Source organism: Lynx rufus, unplaced genomic scaffold (genome assembly GCF_022079265.1).
Source record: "Lynx rufus isolate CCGP_SWC_20201006 ecotype Redwood Valley unplaced genomic scaffold, mLynRuf1.p SCAF_7, whole genome shotgun sequence".
Classification (NCBI taxonomy): domain Eukaryota; kingdom Metazoa; phylum Chordata; class Mammalia; order Carnivora; family Felidae; genus Lynx; species Lynx rufus.
This window is the reverse complement of record NW_025814889.1, coordinates 42,860,278-42,885,489: the sequence shown is the minus strand read 5'-3', so window position 1 is coordinate 42,885,489 and position 25,212 is coordinate 42,860,278. Positions and strand designations below refer to the sequence as shown.

Below are 25,212 nucleotides of genomic sequence, written 5' to 3'. Positions count from 1 at the left end.
GAAAGATCTTTGGGAAGATCTATGCAGACTGGATTTTTACAGCTGTAGCCCTAAAGGAGCCTATACCTTAAGCAGACAGGCCCTCAGTCATTTACCCACGTGACTTTGCCAATGACAGCCCCGCCTATCTTTTTTGGACCTAAACAAGAGGAAGGCTGTTGGGGTACCTGATGGTGATGATGCCTTGGGGGGGGCGGAGCCTAAGAGGGTAAGCTCAAATTTGAATGTGTGGGGCCAATGCACTGTCAGACAGAGTCAGTGAGGCAGCAGGACTTGAGGCAAGCCTTCCTTGGCCTAAGACTAAGAAAGACACCCTGGAATCCACAATGGACAGGTAAAGTCTCCTCATGGGGCGGGGGTGCACTGGCTTTCCTCTCCGAGCAAATCTGAGCTTTCAGATTGGTAGCTATCTGCTTCTCTCCTCTCACTATCTGACTCACTGCTTGGGCAATCTGCACGTTTATTTCTCTGGATCTGTCACATCTGTTCAGATCTTACACGCTCTCTGCCTGATTCTCTCTGTTCTCTCTCTCTCTTCCATATTCAAAAGAACTCCTATGTGCCACGTATGGACTCGTCCTGAGATGTGTCGTGCAGTTAGCACTAGCTTAGAGATTCAATTCATGAAAAGGTATAGCAAGACTATAACTATATTACAAACGGTAGTGGAAATTGTACTAATAATTTTGTCAGCATTCACCTACAAAAGGACTTGTAAACCTTCCTGGGGACTCTTTACTGAAAAATTTAGTTACAGAGTAAGGAGATTATTTTTTAATGCCCATATTCAAAATTAACTGCTTGAAAGTCACTAGGATGGTACGTATCTGTTACAGGGAAAAAAATCAGTCAAGCATCAGTAAATAACTTTATTTAGTGTTAATTGTTAGGCAGTTAGTGGCATTTTTACTACTTATCTAGTCTTCCTTTTAATTTTTTAATTTTTTTTTTATTTTGAGAGAGAGAGAAAGAGAGAGAGAGCAGGGGAGGGGCAGAGAGAGAGGGAGAAAGAGAATTCCAAGCAGGCTTCATGCTGTCGGCACAGAGCCCAATGTGGGGCTTGATCTCATGAACTCTGAGATCATGACCTGAGACAAAATCAAGAGTGGGACGCTTAACCAACTGAGGCACCCAGGCGCCCCTACGTATATAGTCTTCCAGTTTCGTTTAACTTACTTCTTAAATGTATTTTTAAGATTATCAGAATGTTTTCACAAGCAGTTTATGATAAGTTATTATCACATAACTTATTTTATTCCTACTTACTACAGAAGTATGAGAATCATACTTAATCCTTATGCTTTATCTCAACTTAACGCTTTTACAAAGCGTTTACACTACAGAATTGATTTTTTAAATTAAAAAAAATTTTTTTTCAAAAGATTTCAGGTAATCTTTATACCCAATGTAGGGCTCGAACTCACAACCCCAGGATCAAGAGTCTCATGTTTCATCAGCTGAGCCATCCAGGTGCACCCAGAATTAAGATTTTTAATGGGAGTCTAAATGTTCTTCAGCAAATTTTCTTGAGGGCAAAAATGTCAAATGTCTGCTCAGTTTGCAATCAGATTTTGCAAATTAATCTGAGGTATAAAGAGGTAAAGGGTCCAGTGAAAATATTTGTACATAATGAAATGCAAAGCAATGATTAAATTCGTAGTTGAAGTTCAAAGACACAAAAAGGAGAAAAGATGAAATTCAAGAGGAGAAAAGGGGAAATATACAATTATCATTAAGGAAAAGAAAATCTGCAGAGGGCATTCGTCAAGATTATTTTTAACCCATTTGTCTCTGTTTGCATTGCTGGGGATACAGCGATGTTCTGCCTCACGGGGCACAGCTGTCCAGAGCAGCTGGCAGCCCGCGACCTTGAAGGACTACCTCTACAAAGTCCTTTGTACCCAAAAGAGAAACCAAGAGAACAGGATACTGGAAATGGGACCCTAGCTACAGTTGAAGGAAAGTGATGGACCTAGAAGGTTAACTAACAGGTCACAATCAAGTGATTCGCTTCACTGTGGTCGCTTCTGACAAACAGTAACGGACTGCTATATTTCCCCGTGAGGCAGAAGGCAAAAGTCCATCTGAATTCCCTCACCTATCTCACATCCCTTCCAGAACACCTTTTCTTCCTCCCGGCAGCAGATCCGCTGTGTGTGATACGGTACCTCTCTCCACCCTTTGCTTGGCCATAGAGCCCAGCAGGGTACGTTAGGTGTTTAAAGAAATGTCTCAGTAAGAGATGATGCTTAGTCTGTTTAAAACCGAGCCCCCTGGGGCACCTGGGTGGCTCAGTCGGTTGAGCGACCAACTCTTGATTTCAGCCCAAGTCATGATCTCACTCACGGTTGTGGGATCAAGCCCTACGTCCAGCTCAGCTTTGTGTGGAGCCTGCTTAAAAATCTCTTTGCCTCTGCCCCTCCCCCCGCTTGCTCTCACATGCCAATTTTTCATTCTAAAATGACATGATTAAGCCATTTTTAAATTGCTTGATATACATAATGTGTATACTGGTGATAAACCCAGTTCTCTGCCTCAGGATTTAAAGTGTATTTCAAGAAGCTTCACGTGTGTGAGGCGAGACATTTTAAATTGAGATGGCTATAAAAAGCTCGTCCTTGCTCACCTAATTAATAAGGTTGACACTTGGATACTTAACTCTTGAATTCAGGGTCTATCACATGTATTGCATTAAAATTAATTCTCAACCTATGTCATCACAAAGACTGGGACATGTTTGTAAAACCTTTATTCACAATAGCCTCAAAGTGGAAACAGTCCAAATGTCCATCGACAGGTGAATGAATACACGTGCTCTAAGCCATGCAATGGGATATTACTTCGCAAAACAGAGGATCAAACTATTAACACATGCAACACTACAAATGAATTTCAAAGTGAAACAAGTCGGACACAAAGGAAGAGATAATGTAGGACTTAACGGAATTCTAGGACGTGGATAGTGACATACGGTGACAGAAAGCAGATTAATGGTTGCCTAGGAAAGGGGGGGAAGAACTGACCGACACAGTGAATGAGGAAACTCTGGGGAGGCATCCCCTGGAAATGTTCTGTATCCTGACGGTGGTCTCAGCTTTGGGTGTTTACATCTGCCAGTACTCACAAAACTGTACATTTTAAAAGGGTGACGTATGTAAATTATGCCTCAATGGTTTAAAAAAAAAAAAAAAGGTGAAATAAGTTTCAATTCTCTTGCCAGCCAACCGTATTCAAATCCTTGCCTCGCTCTTTGTTTTTACAAGTTCACTGCACTTTTTCTGTTTGTTTTAATTTGAGAGAGAGAGAGAGAGAGAGAGAACGGGGGAGAAGGGCAGAGGGATAGAGAGACAATCCCAAGCAGGCTTCACACTCTGCACTGAGCCTGACTCTGGGCTCCATCCCACGACTCTAGGATCATGACCTCTGGGACCGTGACCACAGCCAAGCGGAAATCAAGAGTCAGACGCTCAACCCGAATGAGCCACCCAGGTGTCCCTACAAGTTTACTGCACTTCTGCCCTGGGCCACTAAGTGGCAGCATTATCTCCACAACTCGATAAATACATTTCTGGAAGAGACTAAAGACAAAACTCGGAGAAACCATCAGTGCTTTGGTATCAACCATACTATAGAGCTTGTGTTAAATCCACAAACGCAAGGAAACTTGAGTCAGCACAGAGTATTTCCACCAATGCAATGCAATTTAGTGCTCGTGACAAGTAAAACACTGTGCTAGGAATACGGAAAACAAGGGCATGCGAGCGACATAACATAATGTTTAGATTATATTGCCAAGTTTAAAAAGCAGCAGAGTGCAAAATTCCGTATGAAATCAGTATAATCCAAACCATGTAAATATGACTGTAAAATACTAGAAAAACATAAAAATTTTAACTCTTAGATACTATCCTAAATATTGAATTAAAAATTTTGTTTTAATTTTTAAAATTTTAATTCTTTAATATTTATTTATTTATTTTTAATTTTATTTTTTTCCATTTACACCCAAATTAGCATATAGTGCAACAATGATTTCAGGAGTAGATTCCTTAATGCCCCTTACCCATTTGGCCCATCCCCCCTCCCACAACCCCTCCAGTAACCCTCTGTTTATTCTCCATATTTGAGTCTCTTCTGTTTTGTCCCCCTCCCTGTTTTTATATTACTTTTGCTTCCCTTCCCTTATGTTCACCTGGTTTTTATCTTAATGTCCTCATATGAGTGAAGTCATGATATGTCTTTCCCTGACTTATTTCGCTTAGCATTAATACCCTCTAGTTCCATCCACGCAGTTGCAAAAGGCAAGATTTAGTTCTTTTTGATGGCTGAGTAATACTCCATTGCATATATATATATATATATATATATCATCCATCGATGGACATTTGAGCTCTTCCCATACTTTGGCTATTGTTGATAGTGTAATTCTTTAGTACTTTGAAACGTAACACTTAACTTTTTATATTATTCAAGTTAACAGCCAAGTACTACTCTTACGTTAAAAAGAGATTTTTTTTCCTCATGAAGTGACACTTTTCTGCCTCAAAACACGAAGTCTAAATGGGGAGACAGGTCAGCAATCAATTGGTAACCAGGGATGAGGGATTCGGTAGGGATGAACTGGAGAACCAAGGGAAACGACAGGAGGGTTTTTCTTTTGAATGTTTATTTATTTATTTTGAGAGAGAGTGCACATAGGCCCAGGAGGGTGGGGAGGTGGGGGTAGAAAGAATTCCAAGCAGGCTCTGCAGAGTCCTATGCCGGGCTTGACTCCACGAACTGTGAGATCAGGACCTGAGCCAAAATCAAGAGTCAGGTGCTTAACACACTCAGCCACCCAGGTGCCCCAGGAGGGTCTTTGTCGTTGTTAAGTGTTCGATTTTTGCCTAGAAATTTGGGGATGGTGGTAGCAAGAAAAAAATAAATAAAAAAGAGTTGAACTGTGGTTAGGCTTTGAAGGATATGTAGGTTTTGTCCAGTGAAAAAGACAGGAAAGCATTCACCGGGAGGAAGTGCATCAGCGAGGTGATGGGAAAGAAAAAGCCTCAGAACACACGAGTACCACAGGCACTTGAAGGGAGGGAAGGGCAGGGGAAAAGTAGCAGGAAAGGAGGCTAGAGATGTAGACTGATAACCAAATGTAAAAACTGGCCTAAATACCACATTAAAGAGTTATGAGCGTCCAACTTCAGCTCAGGTCACGATCTCACGGTTCGTGAGTTCGAGCCCCGCATCAGGCTCTGGGCTGATGGCTCAGAGCCTGGAGCCTGCTTCCGATTCTGTGTCTCCCTCTCTCTCTGCCCCTCCCTCATTCATGCTCTGTCTCTCTCTGTCTCAAAAATAAACATTAAGAAAAAAATTAAAAAATAAATTAAAAAATAAAACACAAAAATAAAGAGTTATGAGCAGAAGAGATTCACTGGGAGCTTTTCAGCATGGAAATGACATAGTCACGCCTGGGTTTTTGCGAGATCACTCTGGCACAGCACGGAGAATGTTCCTTTGGAGGGTCTGAGGGCAGTGAGACCAGCTTAGAGGCCATAACAACATGACAACAGAAGGCAGGGGCTTGGACCGAAGCAGAGAGCAAGGGGAACAGTGCAGATACAAACTCAAGAAATGTTCGGAGGTTTAAAAAATAAAAATATTAAAAAGCAAAAGAAATATTTGGAGAACTGAATCAATATATTTAGATCATTACTTAAATGTGAGGAGTTAAGGAGAAGAATCAATGACCCCCAAGCTTTTAGCCTGGTTACTTGAGATGGAAAAGTAAGGAGAGACAGGATAATCAGGATGGCGGGCAGTTTGGGAATTCTGTTTTGACCGTGTTGAGTCTGAAGTACACACTGGGCATTCAGGTAGCATTTGGAGGGGAACTCTGAAAGAAAAAAATTATGGAACCCCAGGAACAAGTTTGTAATTCCAAGTTGTCAGCATCTAAAAGACAGCTGTGGGAGGAGACTGTCCTGTGAGTGCACATGGTTTGGGGGTTCTGGCTACCTGTCAATTGGTCTTAAATATAAGCACGAAGAAGGGTTAATAATGGAGTCCAAGTTCAGCTCGGGTCCTGATCTCACGGTTCATGGGTTCGAGCCCCGCGTCGGGGTTTGTGCTGACAGCTCAGAGCCTGGAGCTTGCTTAGGATCCTGTGTCTCCCTCTCTCTCTCTACCCCTCCCCTGCTCGCACTCTGTCTCTCAAAAATAAATAAACATTAAAAAAAATTCTTTAAAAAAAAGCCTGAAGGAAAGCCAGGAGTGACCAGAGAAGGAGCTGTACTCCTGTATGTTCCTCCCTCTCTCACCCACAGCCTGCTGATGAAGCAGAGGAAGTTTCTCTACCATTTCAAGAATGTCCGCTGGGCTAAGGGTCGCCATGAGACCTACTTGTGCTACGTGGTGAAGCGGCGGGACAGTGCCACCTCCTTTTCATTGGACTTCGGTCACCTTCGAAACAAGGTATCAATTATTTGCTTCCAAGGCAATTAAAAGCTAGACTATGGGCACTTTTAAAACCATCTGCTGGGGCGCCTGGGTGGCACAGTCGGTTAAGCGTCCGACTTCAGCCAGGTCACGATCTCGCGGTCGGTGAGTTCGAGCCCCGCGTCGGGCTCTGGGCTGATGGCTCAGAGCCTGGAGCCTGTTTCCGATTCTGTGTCTCCCTCTCTCTCTGCCCCTGCCCCGTTCATGCTCTGTCTCTCTCTGTCCCAAAAATAAAAAAAAAGAAATAAACTTAAAAAAAAAAAAAAACCATCTGCTGACGGTACTACATTTCAGCCTGTCTCACATTTAGGTCTTCAGATTTCTTCCTTTCTTTTTTTTTTTTTTTTTTTAATTTAAGAAAATTGTAGGTTTGTCTATTTTGAGAGAGAGACAGAGACAGAGAGCACAGGATAGGGGCAGAGAGAAGGAGAGAGAATCCCAAGCAGGCTCCGCACTGTTAGCACGGAGCCCACACGGGGCTTGAACTCATGAACTGTGAGATCATGACCTGAGCCCAGATCTAGAGTCAGAGCTTCAACCAACTGTGCCACCCAGGCGCCCCAATCTTTTTCTTTTTTAAATGTCCACGAAACTTGGGGCACCTGGGTGGTTTAGTCAGTTAAGTGTCCAAATCTTGATCTCAGCTCAGGTCATGATCTCACAGTTTGTGAGTTCGAGCCCCGCATAGGTCTCTACCCTGATGGTGCAGAGCCTGCTTGGAATTCTGTCTCTCCTTCTCTCCACCCCGCCCCCCCTTGTGCTCATGCATGCTCTCTCTTAAAATAGATAAACTTTAAAAAAAAAAATAAACGTCCATGAAATTGTTATGCCCCAAAGCATGTCATCCAATGTCCTCCCCAATCATGCTGGGTACATTACTGCCACACCCTGCTTCAATGCCAAGAGTTAACTACCCCCAAAATCTCTCCCCTCTCCCCAGCAAATGAATTGCCTTTGAGGTTAAGGAAGAAATCAAATGTAGGAGCCTTTTGATTTAGGAGAATATTATCAGCTCATTCAAGCTAAATCTTAAATGTGAAAATCAAATTTTCTTTAGAATTTTTGAAAAGTAAGGAAGAAAAATTGAGGAAACATTAATAATGACTCAATTCTGTTTGCCAAATGATTCCTATTCCCTTCTGCTCACACAGATCATAAGCCAATGAGTACATTCAGTATGAGACCCAGAATACTCAGGGAAGCTTCAATTGGCTGATTAATTAAACCGATCTCTCAGCATCTAGAAAATCAGAGAATTACACTTCCAAGAGACTTCTTCACCATAACCAGATGGGTTTACATAAGCTTCTGCCAACGATTATTTCCTGTCTCATAACAGACAGTGACATCTGGTATCGGTGGGAGTCCCAGGGAAGAATCCATGGGTGGAAGGACACTGACTCATTGTTTAGTTTATCTGACTGTTCAGTTTCCTTTGCCTCCATTTGTATTGCGTAAATTATCTCACTACAATTGTTTAACATCCTAATCTCTTTCTTGTTTGTTGATGTGGCACATTCTACGTATGGAAGGCTTTGCAGTTACCAACCCTTTATTTCTTTCTCATTTAAGCCTCACAACCAGCCTATTTCACTGGTGTGGAATTAGAAGATCCAAGAGTTGGGTAAATTGTCTCAGTCACCTGAGTGGTGACGCCAGGAACCGGAACCTAGCTCATCAGATTCCGGGGCTAACGACCTTCCCGCAACACTAAGCCAACTTGCTGTATCTCACTATTGTGAGATTATTATTACAATCGCAGGGATCACACAATGCGCAAACACATTCAATTGTTCTTAATCCTTAGCAGTGCCTATTACCTCTCTTACAACGCCCCTCTGTCGGCCTTACTCTAACGTGTTTTGCCCCTTCTTAAGTTTCCTACCTCCCCCTAGAGGTCTGGTGTATTTCCACGATGTCAAGCAACAGGACTTCCTTCCAAGCCATTTTCTTTCTCCTTAAAGGTGCAAAAAGTTAACCTCACAAGCACAGCTTAAAAAACTCCACGACAGTGTGATGCTACTTCAACCAGGTTCATTTCATCCTCCCGGTCTACAGAAAAATCCATAACCTGTCTCCACGCCGCAGGGCCACGGCGGCAAAAGGGTTCGGGCCTCGCCGCTCCTTCGGGGAGTTAGCAAAACATTTTGCAACGTTAAGGCCCAAAACTGTGGACACCCCATAAAAGATTACTGTGGGGAGCAGGTGGATCAATGACCGTAAAGCTACCGGCGCCGCAGTCAAGGTCAGTGAACGTCACCTAAGTCGTCTGCTCTCTCCGCAGAACGGCTGCCACGTGGAACTGCTCTTCCTCCGCTACATCTCCGACTGGGACCTGGACCCTGGCCGCTGCTACCGCGTCACCTGGTTCACCTCCTGGAGCCCCTGCTACGACTGCGCCCGGCACGTGGCCGACTTTCTCAGGGGGTACCCCAACCTCAGTCTGAGGATCTTCACCGCGCGCCTCTACTTCTGCGAGGACCGCAAGGCCGAGCCCGAGGGGCTGCGGCGCCTGCACCGCGCGGGCGTCCAAATCGCCATCATGACCTTCAAAGGTGCGGAGGGGACGTCTGCTGCGCAGGCGCCGTGCGGCAGCTCTGGTTCAGGATTGCAATTCAGAATGAGAAACGTCGGGGGCGGGATCCAGCTGAAAATTATCAACTAGAATTGGAGGAAAAGAATTAAGGGCTTAGACACCAGGCTTTGGGGGAGATGAGAATTAAGGGAGAGGGGGTGTAGGGGCATGAGGGGGGCAGGGTTTTCTTTCTTTTCTCTTGATTTGGGATCTGAGCTGTCTTCAACCCCATCTCCCTCCTTTTTTTCTTTTTTTTAAAGATTATTTTTATTGCTGGAATACTTTTGTGGAAAATCGTGAAAAAACTTTCAAAGCCTGGGAGGGGTTGCACGAAAATTCAGTTCGTCTATCCAGACAGCTTCGACGCATTCTTTTGGTAAGGGGCTTCTTGGCTTCTCCTTTCCTTTCTCTCTCCAAAGTCATCTTTTCCTGCAGCGACTTGTGTTTTCCTTTCTTATATTTTTCACACTGTCGTTATGTGCGCGTGTGTGTAAATATCACTCCTTATTTTTCCCCCGGTGAAAGCCTATTTTCTGGCTTTTTTTGTTGTTGTCGTTTCTCCCGCATTTGAGTTTGCTCTTATGTTTCACAATTCAGAGCCCTCTGCCAGGATGCCTTTCCCTTCCCCTCTTTGATCCCTCACATGTCTCTTTCTTGGTTAGAGTCTCAAGAGCTGTCTTAGCGTTCCTTCCTCTTCTCTTCCTGTCTCTTCCTAGTCCCCCCCACTTACTTTCTTGCAAAATGTTACAAAGTCATCCCCTGAGTCTCCTTCTCTTTCTCCACAGCCCCTGTATGAGGTTGATGACTTGAGAGATGCATTTCGTACTTTGGGACTTTGACAGCAGCCTCCAAGAATGTCACATATTATAAGCTATCTCTGAAGACAATGGGTAAAAGGACGATCTTTTAAGAAGTCTGTTTTTCTTCAACTCTCACTTCCTTAGAGTTTAGAGAAAAAAAATATTCGTATACAGGGCTTGTTTAAAAAACATCTGGAAAGTAGACCAGGAGCACAGGCCCACCGAGGTAGCGGTGCAACCGGTGCGGGTTTTAATGCAACAGCGCCCTCTACTGTGAAATGGCAGAATTGCAGGGCCTGGGAGCGCCTAAAGTGTCCTGTTCTATGACTTTTAGGCTGGGAGGAAACAGAAGGTAACTCCCTAAAAGCATGGTGAGAAGATCAAATATTTTTATAATCAGTTTCCTCTATTATTCGTTCTGAGTTTTTCAAGGATATTACTGATACATTTTTGTACTCTTTGCCTTTGGGGTTCACTTTCAAGTGAACAGACCTCCACCTGTCCATGATCTATGTAGAACCACCTAATGAAAGACTCTGGGTGATTGTAACCCCCAAACATCTTCTCAGAGCATTAATATCTAAGCATGTGCTGTCTGTTTTAATTGTCTGAGGCACGTTTTCCTGTTTGTACACACAACGGTTTTTTTTCTTGGTATGGAATATGCGCGATCACCTTCAGGCTATTTTATAATAAAGGATCTTAAAATGAATATGAGGACTGACGAAGACGCGCTGAAAGTTAGTTGGTGCTTCAAGTCACACATCTGGAAACACAGATCCTTTTTAAAGAAGTCCATAGTTCAGAAAACACAACCACACATTTCGTGGGTAATCAGGTAACACTTGGAGAGGAGTTGCTTCAGTGTTAAAACCAGGCACCTGTTCTCCCCGATGAATCTGTTAACTTGAACAGTGTCAACCAGGCCAACAGGTTCCTACTTTACGTGATGCTTCTTTCAAAGAAATGTTCACTATTTAAGAGAGTGTGATAAAAAGAGAACAATATTTGAGAAGGATGACAGAGCATAGCAAAGAAAGAGTGTTTTATCCAGCAAAATGTAAGGGAGCCAGCCTATGGCACAGAGACTGCCTAGGTGTAACAACTATCCTTGACTGTGAGAAAAATAGTCAAAGCAACCACGTCACTGTGCAGTTATCTCCTGGAAACCCTTGCAATACAGATAAATAGATCCACAGGACAAGTTGAATGCACAATCGTATTGTCCTACAAATACAAACGGGTGCCAGGGCCAGTCAGTAAAAGAATATAAGTTCTTTCAACAAACAGCTAGGACAATGGATATCTATAGGCAAAAGAATCAATGTGGATCTCTACCACATGCCATATATAAAAGTTAACTCAAAATGTATCAACTGCCTGCATGTAAGAACTACAGACTATAAAACCCTTAGGAGGAAACATAGGTGAAAATCTTCATGACCTTGGATTTGACAACAGTCTCTAAAATATGACACCAACAGCACAAGCAACAAAAGGGAAAAAAAATAGAGAGATTGGATTTCATTAAAATGAGAAGCTTTTGCACATCAAAGGATAGTAGGAAGGAACTGAAGAGACAGCTTGCAAAATGGGAGGAAATATTTGCAAATAGTGAGTCTAGTATGCAGAATACATAAAGAACTCTTAGAACCCATAACAAAAATCGACCTAATTAAAAATGACCAGAAGACTCGAATAGACATTTCTTCAAAGATGAAACACACAAATGTCTAATAAGCACATGAAAGATACCCCTTAGTCATTAGGGAACATTCTTAGTCATTAGGGAAATGCAAATCAAAGCCACAATGAGATACCACTCATACAATTAGGATGGTTATCAACAACAACAGAAGCAGTAATAACAATTGTTGCTAAGGCTGTGGAGAAACTGGAACTTCTATGTATTAACTGGCAGAAGTGTACAACTGTGAGGCCACTCTGGAAGACAGTTTGGTGGTTCCTCAAAAGAGAATAAAAGACATAGAATTATTGCATGACCCAGCAATTGCACTTCTAGGTATTTATCCAAGAGATTAACGTTTTGTTTTTTGCTTTTAATTTAAGTAATCTCTAAACCCCACGTGGGGCTCAAACCCGTGACCCTAAGATCAAGAGTCTCACACTCTACCGACTGAGCCAGTCAAGCACCCCTACATCCAAGAGATTAAAAGCAGTGCTCACTTCGGCAGCACATACACCAAGAGGTTAAGAGCGTTGTGTGAAAACAAAAACTTGTAAGTGAGTGCTTACAGCGGGAGTATTCGTGCTAGAAAAGTAGGAACACCAAATGTCCATCAGGTGATGGGTGAATAAACAAACGTGGTATCTCCATCCAATGGTATCGTATTCGGTCGTAAAAAGGAATGAGGTACGGATACATGCCACAACATGGACGAATCTTGGAAACATGATGCCAAATGAAAGAAAGCCAAACAGAAAATGCCACACGTCGTACGATTCTGCCTATTTGGGAGGTCCGGAGCAAGCAAACCCACAGAGGCAAAGCTTAGTGGTTGACAAGAGGGAGAAGGGCATGGGAATTACTGAACGCATAGGGCGTTTCTTTGTGGGGTGATGAAAATGGTCTAGGATTCGATAGTCATCATGGTTGCGAGCCATTCTGAATGTCCCCCCAAACCACTAACTTGTATATTTTAAAGTGGCTAAGATTTGCGTGTGTGTGTGAATCGATAGATGAATTTACAAATGTGGATTTTACGTTATGCGAATTCTATCTCCACTTTTGTTTATTTATTTATTTTTTAATGTTTTATTTATTTTTGAGACAGAGAGAGACAAAGCGTGAGCAGAGGAGGGTCAGAGAGAGAGGGAGACACAGAATCCGAAGCAGGCTCCAGGCTCTGAGCCGTCAGCACAGAGCCCAACGCAGGGCTCGAACCCACAAACTGCGAGATCATGACCTGAGCCGAAGTCGGACGCTTAACCGACTGAGCCACCCAGCGCCCCTCTATCTCCACTTTTAAAACAAGTCAGTGACGGGGTGCCTGAGTGGCTCAGTCGGTTAAGCATCCGACTTCAGCTCAGGTCACGATCTCACAGTCCGTGAGTTCGAGCCCCACGTCGGGCTCTGGGCTGATGGCTCAGAGCCTGGAGCCTGCTTCCGATTCTGTGTCTCCCTCTCTCTCTGCCCCTCCCCTGTTCGTGCTCTGTCTCAAAAATAAATAAACGTCAAAAAAAAATTAAAAAAAAATAAAATAAAAAATAAAACAAGTCAGTGACTTTGGAGGTGAACCTGAATTTGAATTCTGTTTCTATGCAACAGCGGACAAGATATGTTTAACCCATCTACAACTTTAATTTCCTATCTCTACATGGGTGACAACGTGAACTTTTCACATGTTTTTGTTAGGTGTTAAATTAAAAGATAAGACAAAGCTGGTGCTCTCTCAATAATGAGCATTGCCACCCTTTCTGCTGGCAGGACAGAACGTAAGACATCACCCTCGACATCACTCTCTACTCCCATATCCCGTCCTCCAGACTTTGTATGCTCAACACTTCTTGAATTTATTTACTTTTCTCTCCCTCCTCTACTAGTGCCTAAGAAAGGGCAAAATAAACACCAAAACAAATGTAAAAATAGCCCTTGATAATTGAAAGCTGGTCCCACACTTAGAGCCAGGCCGTACTATTTTCGTATTGGACAGAAACAATCTCATAGAATACCAGCCTCAGACAAGTTCACTCGGACTGATAAAATGAGAGAAAGCAAAACCATTTCATAATTTGTCTGAGCCACCCCCCAAAATACCAAACACCGCCTCTCTGGGCTGGAAGGAATGACTGCTACTTCTTTGCTGATTACAGCTTTATCCTTGTTCCACTCAGCCCTCCCTAAAGATTTGACACACCCAGTTGTAGAATTGACCCCATTTCCTCACCATATCTAATCTAACACAAATCCCCAAGTTCTTAGACCCTCCCTCAAATCACCAAACCAAAGCCCAGATTCTGTAATTAAATTCCAAGCCATGAAGTGGCTCAGTAAGAGAAAACACCCTCTGACTGAGAGACTTAATGGCTTCCCATGATGTGTCTTCTCCCTCACTACAAGAGTAATAAATCCCACTGGTTCAACTTCAGGAGCTGTGTCGCTCATGGTCTTTGGATGGAGGCCATTGACACATCTCAGCTGGAACTATCGACTTCTCTAGTCTATTGTAATAGTTATGATATTCACTAATTATTACATGGTAACTGAGAAGTTTCGAGGCCACTTTTAAGCCACTGGCTTGCGCAACAAAAATTTGAGTGAAGCAATGGCCCCCAGTTGACGCAAACAGGGTCATTAAGCAACCCACCTCAAAATCACCAGAAGCCCCAGCGAACCAATCGGCTACTTACAACCAGGCAGTTTTCAAACAAGGGAAAATGCCCTATGTTCCCATACCTCCTCACTCTGCCCTCATCACTGTGGTCTCTCACCACTGCTTCGTGGCAGGGTATTCAATAAACTTCTCTTTAGTTTGCCTTGGGGTGAATTCTTTTAACATCAGTGCGGTCGGCCCCCACCCCGTTGGGATGCCTCACGAGAAGCATTCTGTGGTGGTGAAGATATGGTTGGTTTTGTTTTGTTTGAGAGAGAGAAAGAGAGAGACAGAATATCCTCAGCAGGCTCCACACCCGACACAGAGCTCCATCCCATAACTCTGGGATCATGACCTGAGCCGAAATCAAGAGTTGGGTGCTCAACAGACTGAGCCACCCAGGCGCCCCATATGGTTGTCTTTAAGAAAGTTTCATGACAGGGGCACCTGGCTGGCTCAGTCAGTAGAGTATGCCACTCTTGATCTCAGGATTGTGAGTTCAAACCCTGTGTTGGGTGTGGAGCTCCCTTAATTTTTTTTTCATGAGAAATAAATGCTGGATCTGTTATTCATTCTTCCTAACATTTACTGATCAACTACTAGATGCATAGCATTGTGACCAACATAATGGAGAATATATATATATATATACACATATATATACATATACATATATATATACATACATATACATATACATATATACATATATACATATACATATATATACATATGCATATACATACACACACACACACACACATATATATATATATATATATATATATATATATATATATATATCCCTGTGTTCTAAAAACATTCCAAGGGTGCCTGGGGGGGGCTCAGTCGGTTAAGCGTCCAACTTCAGCTCAGGTCATGGTCTCCGAGTTTGTGGGTTCAGGTCGCAGTTCATTGGTTCAAGCCCCGTGTCCGGCTCTGTGCTGGCAGCTCAGAGACTGGAGCCTGCTTTCAGAGTCTGTGTCTCTCTCTCTCTCTCTGCCCCTCCCTTGCTCACACATACTCTCTCTCTCTCAAAAATAAACATTAAAGGGGCGCCTGGGTGGCGCAGTCGGTTAAGCGTCCGACTTCAGCCAGGTCACGATCTCGCGGTCCATGAGTTCGAGCCCCGCGTTGGGCTGTGTGCTCACAGCTCAGAGCCTGGAGCCTGCTTCGGATTCTGTGTCTCCCTCTCTCTCTGCCCCTCCCCCATTCGTGCTCTGTCTCTCTCTGTCCCAAAAATAAATAAAAACGTTGAAAAAAAAATTAAAAAAAAAATAAATAAACATTAAAAAAATTTTTTTTCTAAAAAAATAAAAGCTTACGTTCCAGCCAGAAAGACTAGCCACGTACATGAAGAAAATACTATATGTGGTTTTAAATGGGAGTTGGGGTGCTTTCTGTCAGAGAAACGGCTACTTATAATATTTTAGAATTTAAATACATGTTCAATTTATTAAAGATACAAATCGAAGCACCTAACTCTTAAGCCTCTATTTCAAACTTCAAGATTATCTTATATGATTTACAAAGCTAATTTTGTATTAAATGAGAGCAACCACTTTGACTTGCTCTTTAATATTAGAGTAGCCCAAAATAGAGATTAAACGTAAATACACCATTTTTACCGTCTTAAGTTACGTTGTGCATTTTAATTTCTTTTTTTAATTTGAGAGAGAGAGAGAGAGCGGTGGAGTGGGACAGAGGGAGAGAGAAAAAGAGAGTCTTTAAGTTTTTTTTTTTTAGTTTATTTATTTATTTTGAGAGAGATAGAGACAGCATGAGCTGGGGAGAGGCAGAGAGAGGTAGACAGAGAATCCCAAGCAGGCTCTGCACTATGCGTGCAGAGCCTGATGCGGGCTCAAATTCACGAACCATGAGATCATGACCTGAGCCGAAACCAAGAGTCAGACTCTTAACAGGCTGAACCAGGCGCCCCAGCATTATGTATTTTAATATGATGGCTTTTTAACCACTTTAAGTGCTTGACAAGGCAGGCGGACTTACAAGCAAATCTAACAGACAAAACCTATAAAATGTCAAAACAAATTTTGTCAACTATCCCAAACGTCTCAATACTCTTTTTTTTTTTTAATTTTTTTTTCAACGTTTATTTATTTTTGGGACAGAGAGAGACAGAGCATGAACGGGGGAGGGGCAGAGAGAGAGGGAGACACAGAATCGGAAACAGGCTCCAGGCTCTGAGCCATCAGCCCAGAGCCCGACGCGGGGCTCGAACTCACGGACCGCGAGATCGTGACCTGGCTGAAGTCGGACGCTTAACCGACTGCGCCACCCAGGCGCCCATGTCTCAATACTCTTTACAGGCTTAACTAAATTCCCTTAAACCATTCAGCTTAAAAGGCCAAGATCTAATATGAGATTCTTTAAATCACCTTCGTATGCACATTATCCTGAACTACAAACAAAGTTATTAATATAATTGGTTTGACCTATTTTATCATCTACAGATTCAAGCCTGGATTTTTATAGGGTTGCAAAGTAGTTAATGTACTTAAGATGATAGAACTTAACATCTAAGATGGGCTGGACAATGACAAGGATATAGTTACTTTTCCATTACAACGTTTGAGATTCCAGACCAGCCATGGAATCTGAGAACGACATAGTTCCGGGTTTATTCTGTTACAGTAGGAATGGACCCATGGGCCCTTTTATAGGGTTGATTTGTTAACAGGAGATCTTCAGCTACTCTCAGCAACTAAATAATAGTTACCCAGTTTGGGTAGATGGAATTTGACACCCCCTACCATGTTGCAGCTAACTTCCATCACTACTTGGATTTAACTAATCTCCTCACTGATCGATTTGACTGTGAATTTTTTCCATAGTCTTGGCCGCCATTCTGTAATCTAATGTTTGGAAGTTAAATTAATAATGCAACTACAATGCAGCTTGAGAAATTGCCAGTCACAATATGACTTAATGACAAATAAGTGTTAACAGTGATGCTTTGGATTTCTGGAAGGAAGAGATTATTGTGGGCTGAATAAGCCAAGAAAAGATAGAGGTTGAAATTTACCTGGACCTTGGGAGAAATGTTAAATACTTCAGCATGTTTCCAAAAATCTCTGTGAATAAAGTGATGAATGGTTCAATAGTGACCTTTATAAATTCCGTTAAAAGTATCTTTTTTTTTAAGTTTGTTTACTTTGAGAGAGAGCACATGGGGGCACGCAAATAGAGGAGGGCAGAGAGAGAGAAAGAACTCCAAGCAGCGTCCCTGTTGTCAGTGCAGTGCCCCATGAGGCTCAATCTCAGAGATCATGACCTTAGTGGAAATCTAGAGTCAGACGCATGACGGACTGAGCCACCCAGGTGGCTCATAAAAGTATTTAAAAAAAATTTTTTTTTTTTTTTTTGGGAGAGAGAAAGACACAGAGTGTGAGTGTGCGGGAGGTGCAGAGAGAGAGGGAGACAAAATCCGAAGCAGGCTCCAGGCTCTGAGCTGTCAGCACAGAGCCCGACGCCGGGCTGGAACTCACAAACCGTGAGACCATGACCTGAGCTGAAGTCAGACGCTTAACTGACGGAGCCCCCCAGGCACCCCTATAGTATTTTAAATATATGTACCCTTTAACCTTACAATTTCGTTTCTAGGAAACGAATCTGAAGAAAGAAATCCCTCTCACTATCTGTACCCAAGGTTACATAGACAAGGGCACGTATGTATACAGCCCTGTAGTAGGGAGAAACTGTAAGTAATCAAGCCACTAGTGAGACGGTTAATTATAGAACAGTAGTAGGAGTCGGCAGCAATTGTAAAAGAATGCTGGAAAGCTACACAAATGTATATAGGCAGACAGAGGACCCCTCAGCGACAGTGGCCATCCCCTCCAGCCGCCCTCCCGGTAGACGAGGCCGGCAAGCAGCAAACAGAAACCCTCAGGTTCTTTCATATCAAAACAGCAAAACACCGAAAAAGGGAGTTGAGGGAACCCCGTTCTTCACTGTCGAAGCCACAGACAAGCCTTCCTGACACCCTGTAACCGCACCTTGCAGCAAGTGACAATTAAACTCCAAGCAGCCATTGACATAGGAAAATATCCAAAACATATTGCTAAGTGAAAAAAAAAAAAACTTTTAAAAAAAAAATTTTTTTTTAAGTTTGTTTATTTTTGAGACAGGGAGAGACAGAGCATGAACGGGGGAGGGTCAGAAAGAGAGAGAGACACAGAATCAGAAGCAGGCTCCAGGCTCTGAGCCATCAGCCCAGAGCCTGACGCAGGGCTCGAACTCACGGACCGCGAGATTGTGACCTGAGCTGAAGTCGGACGCTCAACCGACTGAGCCACCCAGGCGCCCCCAAAAAAAGCTTTTAAAATGTTTCATATAGTTTGATCTCATTTATGCTTTAATAGGCATGTATGTGTATATGTATACATACTTTTTTTTTTACAGATACATATTCATAAATATACACTTAAGCAAAAGGGCTGAAGAGATAAAATCTGAACTATCAACTGTGGTTATATCCAGAGAGAAAATCTGTATGGGAGGAAGAAGGCACGGGAGAGGGAACTTTTTACTTCACATATTTCAACAAAAGAAGTGTCACTGTAAATTTTTAATCATTAAAATTTAAGCAAAGAAAATACCATTTAAAACGTAGGACTGATTGGGATTCATTACTTCATATTCTCCAGTGTTTATTTACTAACATATAGAATATTCCACCACTTTAAGGAATTGAGAACATTCCAGTAAAATAAGTCTAGCAAAGGCATGGGTCTTTCTTTGACTGTCTAAAAGCTCCTCCTACTACCGATGATTTATGAAATGCTTTTTAGAGGGTCGAGCCATCTGTAGGAAAGAGTCCAGTAGAGTTGGGCCAGCAAAAGAGAAACAGAGATATATATTAACGGGTTGGCTTACATGACTGTAGGCTCAGGAAAGCAAGTCTGGAATCTGAGTGCTGGCTGTCGGAAAGGGCGGGCTGGGACGTTAGGGCAGGAGCCGAGATGCTTCAGTCCCCAAAGTGGAAGCATCTCTGTAGAAGCTCCCTTGTTCTTATATCCTTTAAACTAATTGGATCAGGCCCACCCAGATTATCTAGAAATCTAACCGTCAACTGATTATGGACCTGTAGGAATATCAACAAAATATCCCAGAGTAACACCTAGGTTAGTCTTGGAGTAACTGGAGCCTAGCCAAGTTGACTCATAAAACACACATCACACGGGGCTCCTGCGTGGCCCAGTCAGTGAAGCATCCGACTTCGGCTCAGGTCATGATCTCACGGTCCGTGAGTTCGAGCCCCGCGTCAGGCTCTGTGCTGACAGCTCGGAGCCTGGAGCCTGCTTCAACTCTGTGTCTCCCCTCTCTGCACCTCCCCCGCTCACACTCTGTCTCTCAAAAATAGAAACATTAAAAAATATAATTAATAAAACCCCACATGTCACAGTATGTATATGTAAAAAGCAAAAACAAGCAAAAAGACACATCAGTTACCAATTTTGAGTGCAGACCTTATACCCGTCGTGGGGCTAATTGCTTTGCACCTTATCTCAGTCACTACAGTCTAGCCCCATGGTCAGTTTCACCAAAGTAGATTTCAGCTTCTATACCTGTGACTCCAAAGTCTCCCTGTACTGATGTAGTTCATTTAGTTGCAGAGCCCAGCTCAATTTGCACATAAAAAGGAGATTTATTTTCTAGCCACAGGTAGACTAACTGGAAAAGTGAGATGGTTTTACGCAACTGAGATGGTTATAGTGACTGCTTTTCTGTCTCTTTTTCAGGCCTCTGTCTCTCTGAGTCTCCTTTTCTCCCCCCAAAGGGCTCCCCCCTGTTCACCTCCCTTATTTTTCTTTAAGATTTTATTTTATTTTTTTAATTTTTAAAAATGTTTATTTATTTATTTTGAGAGAGAAAAGAGACCGTGGGTAGGGGAAGGGCAGAGAGAGAGGGAGACAGAATCCCAAGCAGGCTCTTGACCTATTGGCACAGAGCCTGACGAGGGGCTCGATCCCACAAATTGTGAGATCATGACCTGAGCTGAAATCAAGAATTGGACGCTCAACGGACTAAGCCACCCAGGCACCTTAAGTATTCTCTACAGCCAACATTAGGCTCGAACTCACAACCCTGAGATCAAGAGTCTCATGCTCCACCAAATGAGCCGGCCAGGCAGGCATTCCTGTTCAGCTCCCTTATTAGCTACTTGGCTATGTTTTCAAATTCCCCGAAGAGACACAGTTTAATGGCTTTACCTATCTTTTGGGCCGTTCAAAATACGTTTCGACTGAGTTGGTATCAGTGCGAATTAGAAATGAGAGGCATAAACCAGTTTACAGACTTAGAAGGGAGGAGTGATTAGATATGAACATTGCAAAGGGGACAGTGAATTAAAAGCAAATCACAGATTTCTACACTGACTGGAGTATCACTCCTTGATGATAGTTGTCTTTGAAAGAAATACATTGTCTCTGAACCCCTACGTCTCACCCAGTGGCCCCAGTTCTTGCTCAACCGGCTGTCTCTCTATCCCTTGACCCCATAAGCCTGACTTGTGCAGGTACCTCACACTTAAACTCTAAACTCAGAGCCCAAATCACAGCTCGCGTTTCTCACCATCACCAGGACCCAACTGGGCTTATTTCTGTCCTGTCTATGCTCTAAACTTGGTCTCCTTGAATTACCTCAATTCTTAACTTTTCTTTTTTTATGCTTTATTTATTTCTGAGAAAAAGAGAGACAGAGCATGAGCGGGGGACGGGCAGAGAGGGAGACACAGAATCCTAAGCAGGCTCCAGGTTCCGAGCTGTCAGCACGGAGCTCGACGCGGGGCTCGAACCCACGAACTGTGAGATCATGACCTGAGCCGAAGTCGGACACCTAACCGACTGAATTCCCTCAATTCTAATCTCTGTTGTCCTAGGCTTTGAATCTGGTATTTGCACGTGGCTTCTCCTCTACTCAACCCTAGCTTAACTCTTCAGTTTCTAGTAAAAGTTGTTGATTTTGGTGGGAGCAGAATTCTATCTCAAAACTCTAGAATCAAATTCCATTTTCTGGTGACTACAATCAATCGGGCTGGCCACATTTCTTCCAAGCAGAAGGAGAGGAGTCATTTGTCTCTGTATCATCTATCTTCTGAGCACTTATTAGTTTGCCAAACACTGTGGTAGGTCCTCCTGTTACAAGGATAATGAGAAATAGTCTTTCCCTTTAAAAAGCCCCTAGGGGAGGGGCGCCTGGGTGGCACAGTCGGTTAAGTGACTGACTTTGGCTCAGGTCATAATCTCACAGTTTGTGATTTTGAGCCCCACGTTGGGCTCTCTGCTCTCAACGCAGTGCCCGCTTTAGAGCCTCTGTCTCCCTCTCTACCCCTCCCCAGCTCGTGCTCCCTCTCTCCCTCTCAAAAAAATAAACATAAAAAAGAAAGAAAGAAAGAAAGAAAGAAAGAAAGAAAGAAAGAAAAGCCCCTAGAGGAGAGAGAGACCAATAACCCACAACTGCACACAATTTGACACAAGTACACAGACATATGTATGGAGGAGGTTATTTTATTTTTTATTTTTGGTTATTGCCTTTTTTATTTGTATTTTTTAATATAATTTATTGTCAAGTTGCCTAATATACAGTGTATACAGCGTCCTCTTGGTTTCAAGGGTCGATTCCCGTGATTTATCACTTACGAACAACACCCAGTGCTCATCCCAACAAGTGCCCTCCTCAGTGCCCATCACCCATTTTCCCCCCTCCCCCTGCACCCCCATCAACGGAGGAGGTTATTTTAATTAGCTTGAGGTGCCAAAGAAGGCTTCCTAGAGCAGAATACCCAGGAGCTTAATATTTTTAAGTTTTAAATACCTTTTTAATTAAAATATTATGCACATAGAGGAAAGCGCATGAATCACAAGTGACAGTTTGAGGATTTTCAAGAATGTACGACAACACCAAGATGAAGAAACAGAATGTTACTGGCACTCCAGAAACTCCCCTCACGCCCCCTCCCAGTCCTCTTGCTTACATTAAAAGAAGTTAGGGGGACGCCTGGGTGACTCAATCGGCTAAGCGTCTGACTCTTGACCTTGGCTCAGGTCATGATCTGGCGCAGTTCGTGGCTTCAAGCCCCGTGTCAGGCTGTGCACTGACAGCATAGAACCTGCTGGGATCTCTCTCTCCTCCTCTCTCTGCCCCTCCCCTGTTCTCACTCACTCTATCTCAAAATAAGTAAATAAAATAAACTTTAAAAAAGTAAGTTAGGAGTGAAAAGTGGTGAGGATACACTTGGCAAGAAGAATAATATGTTTAAAGATTGAAAGGTTTAGGGGCGCCTGGGTGGCTCGGTCGGTTGAGCATCCTGACTTCAGCTCAGGTCATGATCTCGCGGTCTGTGGGTTCGAGCCCCGCGTTGGGTTCTGGGCTGACAGCTCGGAGCCTGGAGCCTGCTTCGGATTCTGTGTCTCCGTCTCTGTCTGCCCCTCCCCTGCTCATGCTCTGTCTCTCTCTGTCAAAAATAAATAAACATTTATAAAAAAAATTTTAAAAATTGAAAGGTTTAAAGTAGTACAGAAGGGAGGGCCTGGGGGGCTCACTGGGTTGAATGTCTAACTCTTGATTTCGGCTCAGGTCATGATCTCATGGTTCATGAAAGCAACCCCGCCCCGCATCCGGCTCTGTGCTAACAGTGAGGAGCCTGCTTGGGATTCTCTCCCTTTCTCTGTCCTTCCCCTTTGTGAGCACGCGTGTGTGTGCGCGCTCTCTCTCTCTCTCTCTCTTTCAAAATAAATAAATAAACGTTTAAAAAATAAATCAGTGGGGCGCCTGGGTGGTGCAGTCGGTTAAGCGTCCGACTTCAGCCAGGTCACGATCTCGCGGTCCGGGAGTTCGAGCCCAGCATCAGGCTCTGGGCTGATGGCTCAGAGCCTGGAGCCTGTTTCCGATTCTGTGTCTCCCTCTCTCTCTGCCCCTCCCCTGTTCATGCTTTGTCTCTCTCTGTCCCCCAAAAAAATAAACGTTGAAAAAAAAAATTTTTTTTAAAAAATCAGTAAAGAAGTACAGAATGTAGAAGAAGGTATGACTCATGTGGTGGAAGAAGGTGGTTGGAGATAAAGCTCATCTCCTCCATCAGTAGGAGCCTGATTATGAAAATCCTTTCCATAAGTTGAGGAGTTTAATTTTAAACCTAAAGGCTATGGAGAGTCTCTGGAAAGTTTTCCTCAGGGGAGAAATAACTTGATCCAATCTGCCATTCAGAAACATTCTGGGGGCGCCTGGGTGGCTCCGTTGTTTGAGCCTCCGACTTCGGCTCAGGTCATGATCTCGCGGTTCATGAGTTCGAGCCCCACGTCGGGCTCTGTGGTGACAGTGCAGAGCCTGGAGCCTGCTTCAGATTCTGTGTCTGCCTCTCTCTCTGACCCTCCCCCATTCATGCTCTGTCTGTCTCTGTCTCAAAAATAAATATTTAAAAAAATTTTTTAAATAAAATAAAATAAAAACACAATTGCCGTTAGGTCTGGATAAAAGGGTTGGAGGCTTTCAGGCAAGACTGGGGTCATGGATAAGGGAGGGAGCTGGCGAATGTTAGGGAGTAGCTTCTGCCTTAGCCAATTAGTCTTGGAAAAGGTTGTAGTTGAGGATAACTGCTAGGTTTCCACTTTGAAGAATGACTTGATGGTGATCCCGTAGCGGAGAGAAAAAATAAAGACGATGGGTTTATGTTGAGACACATGTAAATAAGAGGTGTGGGTTGGAAAAAAATAGATTTGGTAGTCATCAGCCTTATACTTTCTTTTTTTCTTTAAGCTTTTATTTTTCATTTTTGAGAGAAGAGAGAGCAGGGGAGGGGCGGGGGGGGGGAGGGGGCAGGGCGGACAGAGGATCCAAAGCTGGCTCTGCCCTGACCTCAGCGAGCCCGATGCGGGGCTCGAACTCACAAACTGTAAGATCGTGACCCGAGCTGAAGTCAGCTGCTTAACCAACGGAGCCACCTAGGTAACCCTAGCCTTATACTTTTTTAAATGAATTCATGCCTGCGTGTGAGGTCCCCAAGGGGAAAGTATACAAAATGCAAATGAGGACTGGGGAGCACAGACATGTAAGGTGCAGAAAGGAAAAGAAGAATCTAAGAATGGGTCTCAGAAGAGACATCCGGAGGAAAAAAGGGGAACCCAAGGGAGGGGTATCCATGGAGGCAAAGGAGTGGGGAGTTTTCAGAAAGGCGTGTTTAGAGGCAGATAAGATCATAAATACTGAACGCATTTAGCAAGATGGAAGTGAACAAGGACTTCAGTGGAATGGCGGACCTTTGGGTGGAAGAACTAAAAGTAAAGAATTAGGGATCAAGAGCAACAATCAGAAACTGTTCTCTCATGGGGCATCTGGGTGGCTCAGTTCGAGCCCCGCCTGGAGTCTGCTTTGGATTCTGTGTCTCCCTCCCTTTGCCCTTCTGCTCTCTCTGTCTCTCTCTCTCAAGAATAAATAAACATTAAAAAATTTTTTAAAAAGAAATTGTTCTTTCGTAAAGTTTGTCTGTGAGGGAGAATTATAGGATTTGTAATTTTTTTTTAATTTTTAAATGTTTATTTATTTTTGAGAAAGAGAGAGGCAGAGAGAGAGAGGGAGACAGAGAATCCCAAGCTGGTTCCACACTGTCGGCACAGAGCCTGATGTGGGGCTCAAATCCACGAACAGTGAGATCATGACCTGAGATCATGAACCGAGATCATGACCTGAGCCGAAATCAAGAGTTAGACGCTTCACTGACTGAGCCACCAGGGGCCCCAGGATTTGTATTATTTTGTCCACTATTGTCTTAGAAGAGTGACTGAAGCGCGATACTCCCTTGATGCAAGTTGTTCTGATCGACTGATTGATTGAATGATTGTATCTTACACTGGGCTGTATATAGGTCAAGCTCATCAGCAGATTCTTAACTCTACTCAGATTGCCTGCAACCAGGCTACAACTTCTCTTGCCTGGGAGGCCACAAATAATAAGTATCTGCTGTACTGTGAGAGGGCGGGGTGGTAGCCTTACGTTTTCTAGAGCA

General features: G+C 43.4%; 1 protein-coding gene across 1 annotated transcript; it reads left to right on the top strand.

Annotated features, from left to right (window-relative positions):
• Positions 1–224: 224 nt before the first annotated feature.
• AICDA (activation induced cytidine deaminase) lies at positions 225–10,524 on the top strand. The gene is made up of 5 exons (XM_047067069.1): positions 225–334; positions 6,312–6,459; positions 8,768–9,038; positions 9,319–9,434; positions 9,844–10,524. Exons 1-5 carry the CDS (start codon positions 225–227, stop codon positions 9,895–9,897), a joined length of 699 nt encoding a protein of 232 aa, XP_046923025.1. The 3' UTR covers positions 9,898–10,524.
• The last annotated feature ends 14,688 nt before the right edge of the window (positions 10,525–25,212 follow it).

Bases quoted from the DNA above. Each gene is read 5' to 3' on its own strand.
- AICDA (XM_047067069.1), top strand. From the start codon at position 225: ATGTGTGGGGCCAATGCACTGTCAGACAGAGTCAGTGAGGCAGCAGGA. The intron at 335-6,311 runs GTAAAGTCTCCT...TCTCACCCACAG, and splicing joins CTGGAATCCACAATGGACAG to CCTGCTGATGAAGCAGAGGA. The intron at 9,039-9,318 runs GTGCGGAGGGGA...TTTTTTTTAAAG, and splicing joins CGCCATCATGACCTTCAAAG to ATTATTTTTATTGCTGGAAT.